The 21,460-nt window shown below is 35.3% G+C and overlaps 3 protein-coding genes across 3 annotated transcripts; 2 read left to right on the forward strand and 1 right to left on the reverse strand.

The window, feature by feature from the left end:
- Positions 1-909: 909 nt before the first annotated feature.
- Positions 910-11,431, forward strand: ube2r2 (ubiquitin-conjugating enzyme E2R 2). Its single transcript, XM_052588952.1, has 6 exons — positions 910-1,639; positions 2,059-2,259; positions 4,534-4,620; positions 4,753-4,850; positions 5,258-5,392; positions 8,213-11,431. The coding sequence occupies exons 2-6, from the start codon at positions 2,083-2,085 to the stop codon at positions 8,466-8,468; spliced, it is 753 nt and encodes a 250-aa protein (XP_052444912.1). The 5' UTR covers positions 910-1,639; positions 2,059-2,082; the 3' UTR covers positions 8,469-11,431.
- Positions 11,432-12,033: 602 nt separating this feature from the next.
- On the reverse strand, positions 12,034-14,303 carry nudt2 (nudix (nucleoside diphosphate linked moiety X)-type motif 2). Its single transcript, XM_052588953.1, has 3 exons — positions 14,077-14,303; positions 13,053-13,179; positions 12,034-12,726 (listed from the first exon to the last, which is right to left on the reverse strand). Exons 2-3 carry the CDS (start codon positions 13,174-13,176, stop codon positions 12,407-12,409), a joined length of 444 nt encoding a protein of 147 aa, XP_052444913.1. The 5' UTR covers positions 13,177-13,179; positions 14,077-14,303; the 3' UTR covers positions 12,034-12,406.
- Positions 14,304-14,680: 377 nt separating this feature from the next.
- rfesd (Rieske (Fe-S) domain containing) lies at positions 14,681-17,221 on the forward strand. The gene is made up of 5 exons (XM_052588403.1): positions 14,681-14,799; positions 15,252-15,288; positions 15,492-15,670; positions 15,865-15,899; positions 16,009-17,221. Exons 3-5 carry the CDS (start codon positions 15,520-15,522, stop codon positions 16,318-16,320), a joined length of 498 nt encoding a protein of 165 aa, XP_052444363.1. The 5' UTR covers positions 14,681-14,799; positions 15,252-15,288; positions 15,492-15,519; the 3' UTR covers positions 16,321-17,221.
- The last annotated feature ends 4,239 nt before the right edge of the window (positions 17,222-21,460 follow it).

A 21,460-nucleotide genomic window follows, 5' to 3' on the forward strand; every position in this document is an offset into this window, starting at 1 on the left:
TATTGTTTATTTGTAAACCTTTTAATAATAATTAAGAGGTAATCTATCTATCTATCTGTGTCTGTACTTCCACCCATCTATCTTTCCTTCCTTCTATCCAACCAACCATTAGACTACACTTTCAATGATATATATAAGTTGTAGTTCTACTTCTAAGTTCTAAGTATAAAATTAATTTCTAATTATATTTATTTAGGCCTATTGGTTTTCTTTCCTTTAAGACTTGCACTCTGTTTTGTTTTCTAACAGCTTTTTTTCTTTAAATAAGCCCTAGCTTTCTTTATTCTTTTCTATTTGTTTTCTTTTTTCTTTTTATTATATAAATATTTTAAAAAAATCCTTGCTACGTGTACTGCGTTAGACTAACTGAGACTTGTTATAGCACTTGAATATTAATGATCTTTTGTTATTTTTGATTGCTTCCATTCGCCTCATTTGTATGTGGCTTTGGATAAAAGCGTCTGCTAAAAGACTAAATGTAAATATATATAGACATACGCATTATGCAAAACAGCTGATTTTGACATAAAAGAATATAAGGTTTTACAGGCCAAACATAGGAGAGTTTTTCTTTAGTGAAAATAATTTTATTTCTGCTTTCTTTTTCATCTTTTTATTATTGTTTATTATCTTCATTTTGCATTTTAATGAGTATTTAGCTACTATTTTTCCCGTTCGTTTTTTGTTGAGGATATAATCTTATTACGTGTATTTTAAATTACGTTTTTGCTTACTGAAATATTCTCTTATATAGTGGATTTTAAAATAATTGTAATATTATATTTTTCTGTATGTAATATGTACTACCTATGTAATAACACATATAGTGGTGTGTACAGTATGGTAAGTATTTACAGTCGAGTGTCCTGCGTCATGACGCACTGGCGTACAGACGTGTACAGGCACGCACTATGATAACCGGAAGCATCAATAGAAGCGATTGAGAAACGGCGAAAGAAATCATCACCTGTCGATTGCGTTCTTATATCTCTCCTGCGCTCCCATTAATCTCCATAGCCCACTTCCATAACACCCATACCCTTTAGTTAATTCGCTGTCGAGTCGGTCTGGACGGATAAAGCAGAGCTGGCAGTGTAATTCTTTGCGCAAACGGGGGGTTTTGAAGGTGCGTTATAGGCTCAGCAGAACAAATGTAAACAAGCAGCTGATCAGCTGTGCGGCCGAAGACGCGCAACGAAACGGCGTGATGACAGCGAGCCGCAGGGTTTGACAAAAATATTCTGCATCTTATAAAGCGAAATTAGAGATCTATTTGCATGCTGTAGACTTTTTTTTAGATGTTAGGGCAGTACACGAGGACAACTCCCAACCAATCCATCGCCTTCACCTCCATTGCGGCCAGCAGCAAATACAGAACAAACGGCTTATTATTATTTTTTTTAAATATTGATTAGAAGGGTGATGAATAGATTTATTCGGCTTAACATCTCCTATAAGATTGGAAAACTTCACGCCTAACAGAAAAAGCAACAGGATTCGAGAAATAACAAAGGAAAAATAAGGTTAACCGTCTCTTCAGGGCCCCAAGGAATAAATAAATATCAGAAACGTGTTGATATTTACATGAAGCTGGATCTTTAAGGCACCCGAACATCACATTTCCTGGGGAGCAGCTCAGGTATGAATCTATGTATAAACATGTTTTTTATTCGTCAAAATACTTTTGCATACAAACCTAATCAAACGTTTGTACAGCATTTTTAATGTTTTTTTTTTCTTTCATTTTGCAATTTCCTTTAACTCTCAGTGGCCAAATAGCATATTATTTATTTATATATATATATATATATATATAGAGAGAGAGAGAGAGAGAGAGAGAGAGAGAGAGAGAGAGGTAATATTTTAAATAATTTTGAGCTTTTTAGCATTAAGACCAAATGCAATACTAATTTGCATTAATAATGAGTACAAGAGCAATATATTTAGAACAACTACAAAAAAGGAAATTGTTTTTGTCAATGGGATTGTCAAAAAAAATTGATATTGAAATTGATATATATATATATATATTGATATATTGATATATTGAATCCACAGTAAGGCTAAAGGATCAGGACTGTCATGGCACACCAGCAGATGCCGAGCTCTCAGAAGGCTCTGATGCTGGAGCTGAAATCCCTGCAGGAGGAGCCAGTGGAAGGTTTCCGCATCACTCTGGTGGAGGAGTCGGACCTCTACAACTGGGAGGTGGCCATCTTTGGCCCTCCTAACACACTTTATGAAGGGGGCTACTTTAAGGTAAGCCTTGTGTGGATTTAAATGTTCTTGAATGCTTACCAATCGACTAGGCTGTTGTGAGTCAGACAAAGCAATTCAAGTCTGCATGATAATATTTCATTCTGAAGTGTACCTTGCATACTTGTTCTCCCATGTTTTGCACTCTCACGTTTTTCTTTCCCTGGGTGATGTGTTTCTTATACTCTAGATCTCTATTTTTAGCCCTGACAGATATTAATGACATCTCGATATGAGAGCTAAAAACAGAAGGACAGTGCGTTTTAACCGTATTCCCTGTAGTCGTATTCTCAGTGGTGAATCAACTGCAATAGTCAGTACTTTCAGTGACGCAGTCCTCAAATTTACCAACAACAACAAAAAAATCCTCAGCATTCCTTCATAGGTATATTATTGTATCATCATATGACACAGGTCACAGTCTTTTGGTGAAGTTTTATTTATTAATTTAAGGTAGCAATTTAGTATGGCTGATTCATTTATAAAAGATGCAATTTTTGTTATGTTAAAATTCATTCTTCTGTCCCAGCTTAATAATTCACCCAAAAATGATTTACAACAATTTAGTCACCCCCAGGTTATCCAATATGTAGATGAGTTTCTTTCTTCATGGGAACAGATTTAGAGAAATTTACCATCACTTGCTCAGCAATCGATCATCTGCAGTGAATTGGTGCCATCAAGAGTTCAAACAGCTGGTAAAAAATACAATAATCCACATGACTACACTTCATAAACTCACATCTTGTGAAGTGAAAAGTTGCATGCTTGTTATAAGAAACAATCCACCATTAAGGCTTTTTTTTAACTTCAAACAATTGCCTCTGGCTAACAAGTCCTCTCTCTACAATACTGCTTCCTCTACATCTACATCTTGAATGTTCTGAGGGTGAGTAAATTCTAATTTGGGTGAACTATTCCTTAAATATAAGAGTCATTTATTAGGTGCGTTTGGAGAAGGGTTACATTTTGGTGCAAACAGTAAATTCAATATTTTGACGCACATATACGGCATGTTTTGAGGAAGATTATGGTATCTTTGTAAACACAGACTTGGGTTCCACCCATCAGACAAAGTATTTAAAATTTGCAGTTATCAGGCTTCAGTAAGAAATTACATTGAAATATATATTGTATCTTTGCTGAAAAGCATTTATAGTTTGTTATATGTAAAATGTAATGTGTGTATATATATATATATATATATATATATTGCAAGTTTTTAGAGCTTCAAAGAACTGTGTCATTTGTACCCATTTATTTCTAATGATCACAAATGGAGAAAGTTAGATGAAATCCGGTTTTAGCTTTCTAACACAAAATGCTTTGACTGAGACTCCTATCTTCATTCACGCTGTCACAGTCACGCTGCCAGTTCATGTATTCTGACACATAATCAGCAGTCAACAGCAGTGGCGAGTAGCAGGATTTCCACTCGCAAAGAAGATAAGGAATTAGAGTAGCACTGCATTCATGTTTAAAGCAAAAATACTCACCCTCATGTCATTCCATACCTGTAGGACTTCTTTATATCATGTGGAACACAAAAGGAGGGAAGAATGTGACTAGAGGTTTCTCTCTGGAGGTTTCAAGTTTCAAAACAGATGCAGCAAAAGTATCATAAAATTACTTTTTATGACTTGTGCATTACATTCCAAGTTCTATGAGTCATAACCTTGAGAGGAAAAGACTGAAATTTAAATGACCACCATTATTCACCATAGCTCTATTTGGTCTGTGGGCAATTTCTAAATGGACAAATCATTCTTTTAAATCTTATCTTTTTTTTTTAAGATTCATTTCATATGGGATTCTAACAACATGAAAGTTAGTTATTATTAACCAAATGTTCATTTTCGGCTGAGCTATTCCTTTAAAACTGTACTCATGCCATAGCCACATAACCTATAACTAACTGCTCTCACAACCATTGCAGTTGTTATAACTAAACTCAAAGCCACAATCACTTTCAAAATCACTATTGTTATAATAACCACAATCACAACATTCAGCACAATATAGTACTATCAGCACTGCACTGAAGAGGGTGCAGCATTTAACACAGCGCTGCACTGTTTAGCTGAATTGCACTGTTGTCTCAAGCACGCTTTTGGCACCACATCAGAAACCTGATGAAGAGTACATGATTTTGAGATTCATGAGGATTATGTATAGATGAACCTTTTTAGTCTGTGTCCTTTCCATTTTGGGACTGATTTAATATGGCTCTCATGTGAGCTATTAATGCTTAGTGTTTCACTCTGTCTCTTTCCCCAGGCCCATATAAAATTTCCTATTGACTACCCCTACTCTCCACCGACCTTCCGATTCCTCACAAAGATGTGGCATCCAAACATCTATGAGGTGAAAATGCTTGTGTATGCCTGTTTAATGCATGTTTACCGCGCCGCCAAATGGATTACATCAGCTTAAAACTTACATTAGTAATCATAACAATGCTGCCATTGTTGCTTAATGTACTTTTCTCTACCCTAGAATGGCGACGTGTGTATTTCCATCCTCCATCCTCCTGTGGATGACCCTCAGAGCGGAGAGCTGCCCTCAGAGCGATGGAACCCCACCCAGAATGTCAGGTATTCTGGTGGAAATACACAGAATTTCACTCAAATAGGCTAAAGGGCTGTTCTTTTAAATGGTCTGTTAATTAAAAAAGAATCCATTTTTTTTATAACTGTTTCCAGTAAAATGTTAATCCGCAAAGTGTTTATCAGTATATTAGAGTGATTTCTGAAGGATAATGTGACACTGAGGACTAGAGTAGTGATGCTGAAAATTCAGCGTTGCATTACAGGAATAAATTAAATTTTTAAATGTATAAAACAGAAAACTCTTATTTTAAATTGTAAATTATATTTCACAATATTACTGTATTTTTGATCAAATAAGTGCAGCCTTGTCAGCGTTAGAGAATTCTTTTTAAAAAATGTCATACATTTTAAAGTCCCCATTGAACGGCAGTAACGTGTGTGTTTGTCTGTAGAACAATCCTGCTGAGCGTGATCTCACTGCTGAATGAACCCAACACCTTTTCTCCTGCAAACGTGGATGCATCGGTCATGTTTCGTAAGTGGAGGGACAGCAAAGGCAAGGACAAGGAATACGCAGAGATTATAAGGTACGACCACTTCATCATTTAAATGACTTCCATGAAAACACATTCTCTGCTTTTTATATCAAATTACATTCAGTTTAAAGGCCAGTCTGAAACTTTTTCTCCTGCTCTCTGACACTTTAATACTTAGAAGAACTTTTAATATTTTATTTGCTTCACCTCACAACATATAAAGCACATAAAGTACAGATGCATATAATAAATGCTTAACATATTATTAATGATGCTTGCTAACTAATCTGTCCTGCACTGTTTGTGCTACGGACATGAATAATTCTCAACCTAATTATTTTCGCCTCTTGGTTGATAAAACAGATGTGAATAAGTTCAGTATTCTTACATTGAAGTAAGGGAGCTAAGCCATATCTAGATATCAGAAAATCCTAAGAAACTAGGCCATGTCTGTTTTTCTAATAGTAACTAGTAAGCATCCACAATAAACAATCCAAAATTTTGTTTCTTCTTTCTGAAAATATGTGAAATATATTTATACATGTAGCTGTAACATTTGCAACTGTTAAAAGAAGCTGTGAAGCCTTAATTGTTTTGCAGAGATCCAGCAAAGTGCTAACACAAAACTCACAACTGTAGCAACTGTATAGCAATGTTTCAAGAACCACTCAGAACACCTTAGTAACAGCAGCAGCACCCAAGCATTGTGTACAACTTATATATACTTCAGGAATAGTCAAAATTGAATTATACCCCTAAAGTTGGCTGAGATCTAGGTTAAACATTGACTTAGGCCTGATTTTTGGCCAACAAACTCCCATTGCACCATCACACTGAAGTTCAGGACATACTGCTCCGAGTGTCTTTATTTCCCTTGGGCAAGTAAACATTAGTGAAAAATGTTGAACTTTTCCCTTATTGACATTCTTTTCTTACAGAAAAGTATCTTATGTTCACCAAGGCTATGTTTATTTGACCAAAATACAGTAAAAACATTAATACTGAGAAATATTGTGTTAATGAATATTTAACATTGAGAAATATATTACAATAACTTTTCAGCAGCCATTACTTCATTTTTTAGTGTCATAAGCCTCTTTAGACACCATTTTAATATTTGATGCATACAAAATATCTCTTATTATAATGTTGAAAACATTAACGCTGCTTAATATTTTTGTGGAATCAGTAATACAAATTTTTTTCAAGACTTGTTTGAAAAATAATTCATTTGAAATAGAACATTTAGTTAAAATTTAAAATGATTTCAATGTAAATTTTGATCAAATGAATGCATCCTTGCTGAAAAAAGTTTTCATTTATTTTTGGAAAATATAAAGTAGTATGCATATACAGGTGCATCTAAGAAAATTTGATTATCATGAAACAGATCATTTTATGTAACATTTCAAAAACATTCTTATATTCTAGATTCATTACATGTAAAGTAAAACATTTCAAATGTTTTTTTTTTTTTTTTTTGAGTTTCATTAAATGATCATCCCTACAGAATAAATTCTTGGTATCTTTTGTTTTTTGAAACTACAATAATGGGGAAGACTGTTGACTTGGCAGTGGTCCAGAAGACAATCATTGACACCCTCTACAGAGAGGGTAAGTCACAGAAGGTCATTACTGAAAGGGCTGGCTGTTCCCCAAGTGCTGTATCAAAGCATATTAAATGCAAAGTTGACTGGAAGGAAAAAAATGGGTAGGAAAAGGTGCACAAGCAACAGGGATGGCCGTTAGCTTGAGAATACTGTCAAGCAAAGCTGATTCAAACACTTGGGAGAGTTTCACAAGGAGTGGACTGAAGCTGGAGTCAGTGCACCAAGAGTCACCATGGTCAGACATCTTCAGGAAAAGGGCTACAAAGCCATTTCTGAAACAGAAACAACGTCAGAAGCATCTTACCTTGGCTAAGCAGAAAAAGAACTGGACTATTGATCAGTGGTCCAAAGTCCTGTTTTCAGAATAAGTAAATTTTGCATTTCATTTGGAAATTAAGGTCTGGAGTCTGGAGGAAGACTGATGCTGTAATTTGTGCTTAAGAACCCCCAACCAAGTATTGAGTGCATATATGAACATAATTTGAAGAACTTGAACTTTTCTGTTTTGCAAATCCTTTTTTTTTTTCAGTAAAATATTCTAATATTTTAAGATACTGGATTTTTTACTTTCTTAAAGCTGCAGTCGGTAACTTTTGACACTCTAGCAGTTAATAAACAGAACTGCTTGCGTCTTGCGGAAGAACATCGTAGCCAGAACTACTTCTCTCTGTTTATGTCTATGAAGAATCACAAAGGTACTGGGTTACTCCGCCGCGGTACCCCGAAGCAATCTAAAATAGTCCGCATATAAACACTTATTATAGGTGCACCCTAGTGATTCAGGACAAGCCAAAAACACAGTTTGGAAAATGGATTCATGGTGTACTCGCTTATTATATACATTTTTCTACATTTTGAACACAAACAAAGTTACAGACCGCAGCTCTGATTGGTTGTTTCTAAACGGGAGCGATGTATTTCTGCAAATGGCAAAAGGACCACTGGGAGGAGCCAGAGGAGCTTGATTTTTTTCACAGATTATCTGTCTCATATTTTACTGTCAGGACATAATGACAGGTTTAACAAATAAATAAAAAATATATTTTTACAAAAGTTACCTACTGCAGCTTTAAATCAAAATGAAAACAAAAAAACTTGTCATCTATTTTACTTTACATGTAATGATATTTGAAAGTTTACTTTTTAAAATAAATGACAAAAAACTTTTTCACAATATTCTAATTATTTGAGATGCACCTGTGTACATATATACACAAAAAGCCTTAATTGGTTTGCTGACTCTGTCTTCGATTGTGCACAGGAAGCAGGTGATGTCCACTAAGGCAGATGCAGAGCGAGATGGAGTTAAAGTACCAACGACACTAGCTGAGTACTGCATCCAGACCAAAGTGCCTTCCCACGATAGTAGCTCTGACCTGCTCTATGACGATCTATATGACGACGACATAGAGGAGGAGGAGGATGACGAAGACGAGGCGGAGGCCAGTGGGATTGGCTGCGGAATGGCAGGGGACTGTTTTGGCGATGAAGACGACTCTGGCAACGAGGAATCTTGACCTCCTTCCACCGTTTCCGTGACACTGACCTTTGCCCTCTCACTATTCTTTACCCTGACAGCCTCATATTTCATATTCTCTTTTCCTGTGCTTAAAGCTTTCATTTTTCACTCTGTTCCAAAAAACTCATTACTTTAGAACTCTGTCCTTTTCAGCACCTCCCCGTTCATAAGTAAAGTTCACTATGGGTTCACAAAACCAGTCATTGTTAGTAATGTTTCACATCCCACCTTCTCCTGCCTCTTAACCTCAGGGCTTTTGGATAATCAGAGCTTGTCAGGCCACCTTAAACATGCATTTCAAAATGTGTTGTTAATTGCAACCCTTTTTTTAAGGCTAGTTCCCTCAGAAAATACAAATCTGTTGTGTTTACTCACCCTTATGTTGCTAAAGAAGCTGTTTTGAGATTTTTTAGCTGATTTTTCCAAAAGATAAAAACCAAACAATGCCAGTGTCCAAATTCACCTACTTCCCCTACCATTTAGTTGACAAAAGCAGTACAGAATAGAAAAAAAAAAAGAAAAAAGTCAGAATTGCGAGATGTGAACAGAAATCTCATTTTCAAGATTAAAAACTCACAGATCAGAGAGAAAAGTCAGGATTGGGAGATATAAACTTGTAATTCTGAGCACAAAAGTCTAAGTTATAAGATTTTAATTGGTATTTGGCCCTTTGCAAAGAGCTTGATTGACAGGCGATCTGACAGTTCATAACGCTGAATCTGCCAGCATGTCCGACAAACAAATCAGACAAGAGAGTAGATAAACTAAGACACAGTAAAGAGCCACAAAATAGTATTGATTGAATTTCTTAATGAAAGACCAATTTTGAAAGCCAAGACCTTTTTCATACCAGAAATAACCTGCTCAGTCTTGTCTGTCGGCGTGTTGTCAGTTTCCTCTTTTCTCTGCGATGCATTTTTCACTGCGTGAGAACATGATGTGTAGTGTCAGAGCGGCATGGCTTGTCAGACATTGCAACATTAACTAAGGAGGGTGGGTCTTCGCGAAGGCTAAATTGCAAGAATAAAAAAAAAAATTGTGAGATAAGAAGTTGCAGTTGCCTTTTTTTATTATTTATTATATGTGGAAACAAAAGAATGACTGTGAGATGTAAACTTAGATTTCAGAAAAAAAATAAATAAATTGCGAAAACCAGTCCAAATTGCAATAGACAATGGCTTTGGAAGAGGATGAAGGCCAAAATCTAAGTTCTTCCTTCCTTAAGGATCACTAAAGCTCTCATGTATGCTCCAAGCCATTGATTCTTGTGTTTCATAACCGAATGCATTATGCCAGTTTGAATCAAGACAGCCACGCAGATTTTCAATGATATGAGGGTGAGTAAATAAATAAAACTTCAATTTATGATCCAACTAGTCCTTCAACCCACCCATGAGCTAGTTAAAATCACCATCAAAGGAATGTTTTGTTCATTTCCAAGCTTCTTTACAGTATAGGGCTTCACCGTTTCCACTATATGTACTTAATATCCCACTTAGAAGTATTTAAGGGTGGGAAAACAGAGAAAAAATGGACTGTTTCCTTCTCATAAAATGTAATTTCGTCATTTTGACCAGCCATCCACATCAGCAGGGTCACCTTCACAACTACATCCTCTTATGCGCAGCTCATATCCCCAAATCACCTGAGCTTTTTGAGCCATTAAATCACAGTGTCAGATTATATGGCACATGAAGGTGCTTTCAAGTGCTCAGCAACACTAGCATTAAAACTACTTCCAGCACACCTTCATTTCGCTGACCCAGAAACTATGATGAGACTGTTTATGTCACTATGATGATGTCCCACTAATATTCCATCCACCAATTTTGGCTGAAGGTAATTATACTGTTATGCTTTTAAATGTACACATACTCTTGGTAAGTGATCACGAATGAGTGTCCAAGCAGCTGTACCAAACCATTTCCGTTTCTCACCGATTTTGACTGAAAATCTTGGGAGTTTTTTTTTTCTTCTTTTTTTTTTTAAGTACAGGGTTTTTGAGATCATTGACTGCTGAGAACATTTCACTCATCAGTGTGAGCCCTCTCATCCCCGGTCTTAAGCTTTTTTGCATTGGCAACGGTGCTGTCTTGGGCCGTAGCTTTCAAGAGCATGCTTGTGTGTTTTAATGTGTTTTATATGATGTGTCAATCATCCGATGAGGGACGCGAATCCCTAAGGTCTCATTAAGGGGGGTGGAAGCGTAGACGTTTATGCACATGGGGTCTCAGGTACACCTTTATTCCCACAAACCAGCCAAGGACACGGATGCTGATTCCTGGTTCTACAAAACCCCTCCAGAAGGGAGTGTGGATGTAAGGATCATGAGGAAACAGTGCTCTCGTACTCTCCCGAGCATCATGAACTCACTGAACTATCTAGAACAATCGTTCCCGGCTCAATCGCTCACTTAAACTTTTGGACTACGGGCCGAAAGGGCTCAACAGGGACGATTCGATTACATGTTCAGCAAGAGACTCTCGGTGTAATGCACCCCTGTGCACAGTAAAACAACCAAGTTCATTTCAAAAAGTGTTGTGACGTTAATCGACAGTGGATTTGTCTTGAAGGATTTTATTATTTGTGTCATGAGTGTGTTTTTAATGTTTCACTAATGATTTTTTGCTTTTCATATGCCATTTTTTGGCAGGATTTGTGGTCCTAAGTCAGATCAAAACAACCGAAGTCATTATTTGCTCTAAGTTCGATGCATTTTCTTTATCTTGTAATGTTGTTAAAGGGAATACCATTCTAAATATTCACATAAGGAAGAATGGAGAACAGTAAAGAATGATTCTAAATCGATACCTGTTTCTATTCTAAACATAAGAATTTGAGTTTGGGGGGATGGGGGGTCCAGTATGATCATTTTAAGACTGTGCTTGTATGATCACGATACAATTCATTTTTGTTTGTGTGTATGTAGAGGAGTTAATGCAATTAAACCATTAGACAAGACATTTTGAGGTGCTTTTGGTTCATGGAAGTGTTGATATCATTGACTAAAACTACTAAAAAACAAAACCTCAAACTAAAATAAAATGTAAACATCTTAAGAGCTAAAATAAAATGTAAACATGAAATGACAAATTGAAACTATATTTTTGACATTTTTAAACTGAAGTGTAAATACTAATATTACTAACTGAAATAAAAAATACATTTCAAAGCGCTTTAACTGAAATTCACAAGAAAAATATAAAAATAAAAGCTTGTTTGAAATATGAATAAAACCTATAATAGAATACAAGTAATACTAAAACAATCATTGATTCTTAAACTGTGTTTCTCATTACTGGTTTCATTACAGTTAATAATTTAGGACAATCTGAATGATACAGGATTCATAGCAAAACAACTTGCATCTAATTATATAGACTATTTTTGATGGACCCTATATTGTAACATTGAAAAACTATACAGTATGTGGACTAACTTGTGAAAAAGTGACAATGAGATTAGATAATGTGTGTGTATAGAAAAAAATGAGTTGTATATGTTAATGGTGTCATAATCCACTTACAAGCCTTGTAGTCCATCAATTTCAAGTATTTAGTCGGTGTGTTTTTCTTTTTTTTATTGTGGGGCTTCCGAACATGATTTTTCAATGGAAATTAACAGTATGTTACAGATCATTACAGCTAACCCGAAACATTCTTGGGAATGAATGGCAGCTTTGTTTTACTTGTTGGTGGAGATTTAAAGATTGTGCATTTGTCTTAATATTTTTAACTTCTTGAAAGCAACCTTTTACGAATTCACATTAAATTCAGCTTAGCAAGTAAAGATGCAAAAAGGATTTGAAGTCAAATGTCTATTCTCACAGTCAAATTTCATAAAGCACATCAGGTCCTCTATAATTAATTTGACAACCTAAAACAATTTTATAAAGATGAGAGCAAGCATTTAACTTGTCAAAACCAAGTGTAAATGTTACTGTTTGCCCTGTGTTTCTAGATACCGCTGTGCTGCTGTAAGTGTGTCCTGTAAGTCCTGGTATTTTGCCAGTTTGCAGGCTTCCTCTAGTTTGGCCCAGCGGTAATCCTGGTGTTCATCTGAGAGAACGACCTGTGTGTTTGGGTCACGCAGCTCAGCCAACCAATAGAGCACCTCTTTGTCCTTTCCTCGGACCTGATAGTGCAACCTCTGCAGGAAGCCGTCGACCATACGCAGGTGATCTTTACCTAAACCTGCTTCTTCCTGTGTCTCTCTCATGGCGGTGGTAAAGTCGTCCTCTCCAGGGTCAACATGACCTTAAGGAGGAAAGATAATGTTATTATTTCAGTAGCAATACTAAGAAATTTAAGATAGCCATATGTCTTCAACTGATTTGCTCCTGATAATAGGTCATATTTCCACTATTTGTGGCAGTTGTGGTTGTGATTTTTTTTATTTATTTATTACATTTAGTTTATAAACGCTTTACAAAAGTATTTGTTTTGTGAGTAGAAATAAGCATTATGTTGAAAATAAGCAATAATATTCTTTCAAATTGGCATATAACAATAAGTTGTTCAAAATGAAATTCAGAGTTAAATAAGTGGAACATAGGAAAAGCATCATAAGCTTGGAGATGCACCTTTGGGTGGTGTCCAGTGATGTTCCCCGTAGGACGTCTGCAGCAGAAGGAACTCTATATTATCAGGGGGAGACTTCTGGACCAAACGCCGAAAAATAACAAATCCACATGCCCGCAATGCCATAACCTGGAAATACACAGCCTGGTAAAGCACATGCAACTGTAACTGCCTATTTTATATATATATATATATATATATATATATATATATATATATATATATATATATATATATATATATACTTTTTTTTTTTTTTTTTTTATAAAAAAAAATAGTATGATAATTTGATTTATCAATTTTTTTGTAGATATCATAGTTAAAGCATCTTGTAAAAATGGAAAAATACAGATTTTTTTTTTATTATTACATTTTTAATATTTTAACAACTGTTTTAGTATTTAAAAATGTGTTGCAATAGTTAAGAAAGGACTATGGTTTATATAGTTTTTTTACACATTTTATATGTAATATTTAATTGGAGAATGTTTTGTTTAATATTTTTATTTAGTTTTTGATAATATAAAGCGTCTTGTAAAGCACATGCAACTGTAGAGGTTAAATTGTGTTTTCTAAAAAAGACTTTCATTTGCCATTTTTTCAAACACCTGAAACTACCATTTTCTGATTTGCAGAAACCATGCTGAGAAAACACATCGTAGCTTGCTGGTTTAGAATAAGTGTCGAAGTCTACTTCCCTGTCATTTTAGCACATAGCATGATAATGGATTGAAAAAAAAAAAAGTGTTCTTCAGGAAACAACAGTAACGTTTGACAGTTTGGCAACACCGCTTTCAAACCAGCTGGTTTAAGAGGGTTTTCCAACAGAAAATATAAACTACAAATCATTTTGATTTATTTAAATACAAACTGTGGGTTAGAAACACTAATTAATGAAACTGGACTCGCTTGTGTAACATGCCTGTATTTACCATTTCTAGTTTATGTTTCTAGACAAGATATTAGGCTAACACCATTCATTAGCTGCTCTCAAGCTATAGCTAAGGATGGAATCATTTCACTTACGTCAAGCCGAAAATAATTCAACGTTCCTTTTTGTTTAGAATAGATGCGAAATAACCTGGCACATTAATAAACGAATGGCGCATGGAAAAGAGTTTAGCAAGCAGGATACTTTCTGTCTTGACTGCGCAACTGCGTAACTGCTGCGCAAAGACGACGTTGAAGAGTACGCAGCGAGAGAGAGAGAGAGAGAGAGAGAGAGAGAGAGAGAGAGAGAGAGAGAGTCGCTCTCTGATTGGTTCCTTCAGTGGCAATTTAAATAATAAGAGTCTACTGGTCTAGGTCTAAACACTATTGTTTTTTTTGTTTTTTTTTTATTTTTTTATTTATGGTTATAACATATATACAGTGTTTTTTGATAAGATGGACTTTGAGCGTTAAAAAAATAATAATTTAAAAACAATTGTTTTTAAATAATATGATATTACACGGAATCCTGAAGGGCAGATGGACAAGTTACAGTCATATGAAACTTTATAAACCTCCTTCTGATATCAGAAAAATCGCATGTATGTGTCAGTTAGTGGTGTGTCATTCAGTTTTATTCATTAAACAAAGATAATGTTAAAGGCACTGAGAGGGTCCTGATCTGAGGGACTGATAGGGCTGAACTCAGCAGCCGGTGTGCTTGAGATAACGCCATCCTCTCCTCTGCAGACTAGAACCAACTTAAACCATTCTTGACGAGCGTTTCACAAGATTCACAACGAGCTGGAAGAGCAGAAGGTAACACTGCTTAAAATAATTTTTCTACCATTTCCATTTATGGTTTTATGTAAAGTTAAATTTATCTTAATTGACTTTTTACCATTATATTTGTAATTCCTTTAAAATAGAAAATACTGTTTAATATACAATTATATTGGCTGTTATTAGATGTAAATTTTTTATATTTTATACTATTTGTAACTCGTTGGTTTATTCCCTATAACCCGCTGGTTTATATAATCTTGTACCAACACTGAGTAGCTGGACATGTGAATGATATGACTTCTGTTTGAGGTTTATATAATTTTACAACATATATGTAAAGGTTATATGTATGCATGTGTATACAATGCTGGTCCCCATTGACTTCCATGTATGGAAAAATAAAAATACTATCAGTGAAGCCAATGGGGACCAGAAACTGTTTGGGTACCAACATTCTTCAAAACAGCTTCTTTTGTGTTCACCAGAAGAAAGAAATTCATGCACTTTTGGAACAACTGGAGGGTGAGTAAATAATGATGGAATTTTTCATTTTTGGGATCTAACCCAATTTCTATCCCTTTAATTCCTCCTACTAACATGTCTTACTTTCAAACAAACACCTGCTAAGTTTTAAGCTGAAGGACAAGAACCAAGAACAATACATTTATGTAACTTAAGCACCTTCATTTAGGTGGATGATATTCATAAACATTATATTTTCACAGAAGACATAATTAAAACAGCACTACATCCATGGATGAAAACAAGCCTCCTCGTATGTATTTTATCGGCAAGAAAGAAGATCTCGTTCAGGCCAAGAGAATGAATGTGACTCTAGACGGAAGAGACATTCTTATTATATATCATCAGAGAACTTTCTATGCAATGGACCTGCAGTGTTACCGTGAGTAGCATGAAAAGCATCTTTGCCTATTTCTCTGCACTAGAGGGAGACAAAGTAGCAGATTTAGCAGTGTAACATTGTTGCAGATGTGTGCCAAGTCCAATTCCAGAGGCAAAAACCCAGAAAGCATTTGTCAGCTTAGTGCATATGTTTGCTAATGACACTTTTATTTTATATTTTATTTTTTTTAACAGATGCTGGCAGTAGTTTAGAGCCCGGAGATATTGAGGTAAAGCCATTTCTGCTGAACCAGAACTCATTCAGTGATCCATTAATGCACTTGACACACATTGTTACCTCTCGTTTGAACTCTACCCCGTTTAATGTTTCATGCACAGGAAATCAACAACAAGCTCTGTATTGTGTGCCCAAAGCACAAGTATAAGATCACTCTGGCTGAAGGTGAGGGGTTATACAAGGCCAGCAACCCCACAGAAAAAGTTCCCACTCCACGGTGGTATTCCAAAGGCATAAAGCAGAGAGTGCACAAAGTGACAGAAGTAGACGAAGACATCTTTGTGACGTTGTCCAGCTGCCCCGGGTGGATTGAGTCAGACTATTATCAGACTGAGAAGGGCAGGGCAGAACTGAGAAAAGCACAGGAGTCGGAGAATGGAGAAGCAGACGTGAATGCAGATGAAGACGTTTAGTCGGGCGGCAACAGTGAGACGAGAGCTTCAGGGATCCTAAGGGAACTGCATATATTAAGATTGATGATTTCAGAGTCAGTCGGCATGAATAAACCTGCGATTTGACATCATTAATCAAATGATATGACCCTTTTTTGTGACAGTGCCAGGATCTTTATACATCTCAATGATTCACAGTAATGCCTGTATTTCAGCTCAATTTGTTAGGTTTTGCAAAAATACAATCCTAATATCTGAAAAAATCTTAATAATGTGCATTCTTAAAAAAAGGATACATTTTAGAAAAGAAAATTATATATATATATCATTCTTTGTTAAATGTTCACTTATTTATACTAATGATTACATATATGTAATATATAATATTATTTAAAGTAGTCACATTTTACATTCATGCATTTGGCTGATGCTTTTATTCAAAGCGACTGATGTTGCATTATTGTTAGTTTTTTTTTTTTTTTAGTGCGCAGTGAGCTCATATTAACATTGATATGTCTCCAATAATGTTTTCTTTTGCATTTACTCCATTAAATACCAAGTTGATTCTTGCACAAACATTTAACTTGGCATTCAGTTATTATTTCATGGATGAAATTTTCTGAAGAGAGACAGTGTCCATCAAGAGTAAATGGAAAAGCGGCAGAAATTAGACAGTTGTGGCATACATCATATTTATTTTTCAGATTATATATCATTTTGATTTGTTTGGCTCCTGTGTATGTGAAATTGTGTAATTTTATGAAAGCAAGATTATTAGATGAATGAAAAGTTCAAAAGATGCATGTATTTAAAAAAGTTGCATTATAATTGTCTTTACTGCCACATTTGGTCAATTTAATGCATTCTTGCTGAATAAAAGTATTAATTTCTTTTAAACAAATGACTGAACCCAAAGTTTTGTTTGCTGTTTATTAATTTCGTCCCCTTGGAATTATAAGGTTCTATCTGACATTTTTGTCAAAATTGAGTTATTCACAATATTCTGTGACAATTTATTTACATTATCTGATGTTTTATTTTAAGTTGTGTACATTTTGGGATTTTTTATTGAAAAAACAAAAAGGTTCTATCTACAGAAGTCTATGGAACACAAAAACTTTAAAGTTCAATATCTCAAAACTACTCAGAACGCAGATAGAACCTTATAATTCCAAGGGGACGATTTGTCATATAATAAGGTCATAATCAGTTGTTGTGATAATGTCTGCCTGCAGTGTGCTGAGTATGTGAAATTTATTAAACGATCCAAAATTATTGATTATGAATCTATTTAGCTGAGAGCAGAATCTCAAAAATGTTGCATGCTTGTTTAACCCTAGTTTATCTCTTACAGTTGGAACAAAGAAAAGATAAGAAAATATTTTGCTAAGCATCTTGACTTAATGTCCAAACTAGATAACCATTACCTTCCCTTCCTTCACTGCAGTACGGACTCAACTAGAAAAAAAGTCCCAAAGCTCAACAGTTACTGTAATGTAATATCCTCCTTAAACAGGGCCTGTTGTCATCAAATGGCTCTGAATGGACTGTTATTCTCATTCACAATAAGGAATAATCTGTATTTGCTAGTGTTTAGAAGTTAGACTTCCCTGTAGAGTGGTTGTGATCTCTGGGCCAAGAATGTACACGAGGGGCATGTGATTGTGCATTGGAGTTGAAATAAGATTCTGCATGGCAGATGACCTACAGTAACCCTTCCTGCCCTTTAAAAACAAATGTTCTCAATGGTACGCCAACCAAGCAGCCCTAAAATAGCATATACACCTCTCAGCAGTGCTTGTAAAAAGTGCCTGTTTTATTATTTATTTCAGCCTGTTGACAAACAGAAATAGTTTATTTTATCCTGTAGAACAAAAAGGACTGGAAGGAGAAATCCACTGATAACACAGTCCTTAATCTTAAAAAATAATTATTCTGATTTGCAAAAAAAAAAAAAAAAAAAAAGCCTAATAATATTACCTAATATGATGATGCTGAGTACAAAAATATCAGTAAAAATTTCAATCGTGTGCAGTGTTTTTTGTTCCAGAATATGATGATTGTTCGAATAATAATCAGAATGCACTTTAAAGCAACTGTATGTAGTTTTGTGCATGCTTTTATTTATTTATTTTTGCAACTTGGAGACACAAATTCAGTTAAGTGAGTTGAATTTTTTTAGTGTCATAAATATACAATAATTATAAGTATTCTATCTTTTCTACTCTGAATTCTGAACTCTGTTTTGCCACTAAATGAAAAATTTGACTTCATTCTCGCAAATGTTAATTTGTATCGCACTGTAAGGTCCAGGCACTCGGCCCAAGGAAGGTATCCGGTGCTGGATGAAGGTTTCCTGCGTGTTCTGTCTTTCAGCGCGTAAAGTTATTCAGTTTAGGTTAAGCTCAAATCTGACTCCATTTTATTATTTAATCTGACTCCATTTTCTTATCTAATCTGACTCCATTTTAGTATGACCTCAAATTTAGGTTGAAAGGCAAATTGGTTGTTTGTTGGTCTCTAATTATTATTGTTATTCTTCTGAGATTTGATTATTCTAATTTAACTCTTTACTTTATTTTACTCGTTCATTAGGAATCTATGTTGCTAAGGGTGCCCCACGACGGCCGTTCTTCTACGTGTGCCCCACGATCACAAACTCGCCAGTCTCAACAGTAGTCAGAGGTTTATGTCTAATCCATTTAGTCCCCCTCAGCTACCCATGTACAACTTAGTTAAAGCTCAGAACAATAATCAGCGGTTCTGCTAGCACTATCTGTCTAGCCCCCCCCCCCCCGACAGTCATATAACTTCGTACAACTTAATTAAAGCTGAGACAATAACCAGCGGTTATGACCAGTACTGTTACTAGCCCCCCATAGTTAATGCAACTGAGTACAACTTAACTAAAGTCAAGCGGTTTAGCCAGAAATCTAAAACCTCACCTGATGCGCCCCATGCTCCATCTAGTCTGAGTTTTAGTATGCACTTAACCCTGGACGCAGATTTGCGGAAACATAGCCTTCACTTAATCTCCTTGAGAAAATAGTTTCAGAGTCAGTCAGAGTAAATCAAATGTAACAATTTATTATCAGTCAGGTAAGGATTATGCCAATTACATAGCCAATTCATAGATATCAAATCAATACTAGACACCAAATTCTCAAAGATGAATCTAATAGTAAAAGATGCATACCTGACTCTTAGAAAAATACATAGTATGAAGTGTGTGGACACACTTCATGCTATGGGCTCATTCCAGCTACAGAAGGCCCTGATCCTTTTGCTGCAATCGTTTAAATACCTCAGACCAACACAAACATCCCCCGAGATGAAGACAGAAACTAACAATTGGAATTTGCATTAGGTCAGGTCCCAGACCAGGGTAGTTTACACCTCAATGGGAACAGAAGGTAATTTACATGGAGGACCCTAGGAAGGGGCACTCCCTCCCATTACAGATATACATAATATCTCTTAATTCTTATGAAATGAATTATCTTTTAATCTACTTTTGTAAGACAGACACCATTGTACCAGTTGCACTGAGACAATTCAAATGACACCAAACATGACTGTAAATATCACTTGCATTAATATATACCATTATATTCTACTATTGACCATTCTGAGTGAGCTATGTGAAGGGAAGGAATGGAATGAGTAGGAACTGTTGCATATGTGAGAGAGGCGTTTCCTGCATTTTCTCTCAGTGAGATGTGAGAACAGATGTCTGTATGTTAATGCACTGTGTGTCCTTAGTATATCTCAGAAGATCAAAGTGTCTGAAGTTTCTGTAATTCTTACAGCACAATTCTGAAGAAAAGACAGAAATTTTCAGAAAAAAATATTTTAAGATCAACTCAGAATTACAAGAAAAAGTTTAGTTTTATTTTTTAATCCTGTTGCAGAAACAAGCGTCCATATAATTCTAACCTTAAAATATAAGATTAGGCATAAAATAATGTCTTCAGAATCATTCATTCATATATAAAAATAAAATCACCTGAGAAAAGTAGTTGTAATGGCTGCAGTTTTTCTGGTGAGTATAATAGGGGACATCTCAAACAAGACATCTCCTTACATATAGTTGTGAAAAATAAAATTGCTAACAAATACACATCATATTTTGTGAGAAAGTATGATGGGGCAGAGCAAAACAGCCACTGTTTTTGGAATCAACCCCCCAAAAGTATTGGATTCCATTCAACAAACATTATGCAGGGCAGCATAATGAGCTGGGAATATGCCTACTATATTTGAAGTATATCCCACTGGGCTAGTATTACAAAATAACAACACTTCTATACTCATATCCCAGAATTCACTAGTCTTCCTGAGTATAATGATTAAAGCTTGTCTTTGCGTTAGATGATGGGTGCGGGATTATATTAGACCTGTTATATGGATAAAAAGCTTGTTATAGTAGATTTAAAATAATCCTTTCAGTATCAGGACAGCATGACTGATGGAAAAAAGATGGAATGCAAGCTTTGATTCGCTACGGCTCAGGGGAGATGATGCTATTCTGGTGATCTCAGAGGAGCATCTGAAGGGTGCTGAGGCTTTTTGATGTCATATTGTGGCAAACAAGGCAAATTAAAATATACACAACACTTGGCTAAAAATAGAAGTGTCAGAGTTACTGAAGTAATCGTTTGTTTCCGAATGGCATGTTAGGATAGAATTGGTTTGAATGCAAAGAATTTCTAATTACCTGAGAGGAAGAGGACAAACAATAAAACAGCTTTTATTTTCTTGCAGATAGGTTATTGGGTCAAATGCTATTTTCAAACAGCATTTTCAGCGTCAATACATTGCCTCAAGCAGATTGACTCTAAATTGATTACACCTTTGTACCACACCAGTGGCTCACTATAGGGGGCCTCAGTAAACGAAAGATGTTTTAAAAGATTAAAAAGAAAATCCATGCTGCAAACAAACCAAATGCATTTTTTCCACTATTCAGATATACCTACATCATTTCACACTGATAATAAAATATTTCCACCAAATCAGCATATCAGAATTATTTCTGAAGGATCATGTGACACTGTAGTAATGGCTGCTGAAAATTCCATTTTAACATCACAGGAATAATAAATAAATTAAAATTAAATATATGAAAATAGAAAAACATAAAGAAAATTATTATAATAAT

The sequence above is a fragment of the Carassius gibelio genome, chromosome B21 (assembly GCF_023724105.1).
Source record: "Carassius gibelio isolate Cgi1373 ecotype wild population from Czech Republic chromosome B21, carGib1.2-hapl.c, whole genome shotgun sequence".
Classification (NCBI taxonomy): Eukaryota; Metazoa; Chordata; class Actinopteri; order Cypriniformes; family Cyprinidae; genus Carassius; species Carassius gibelio.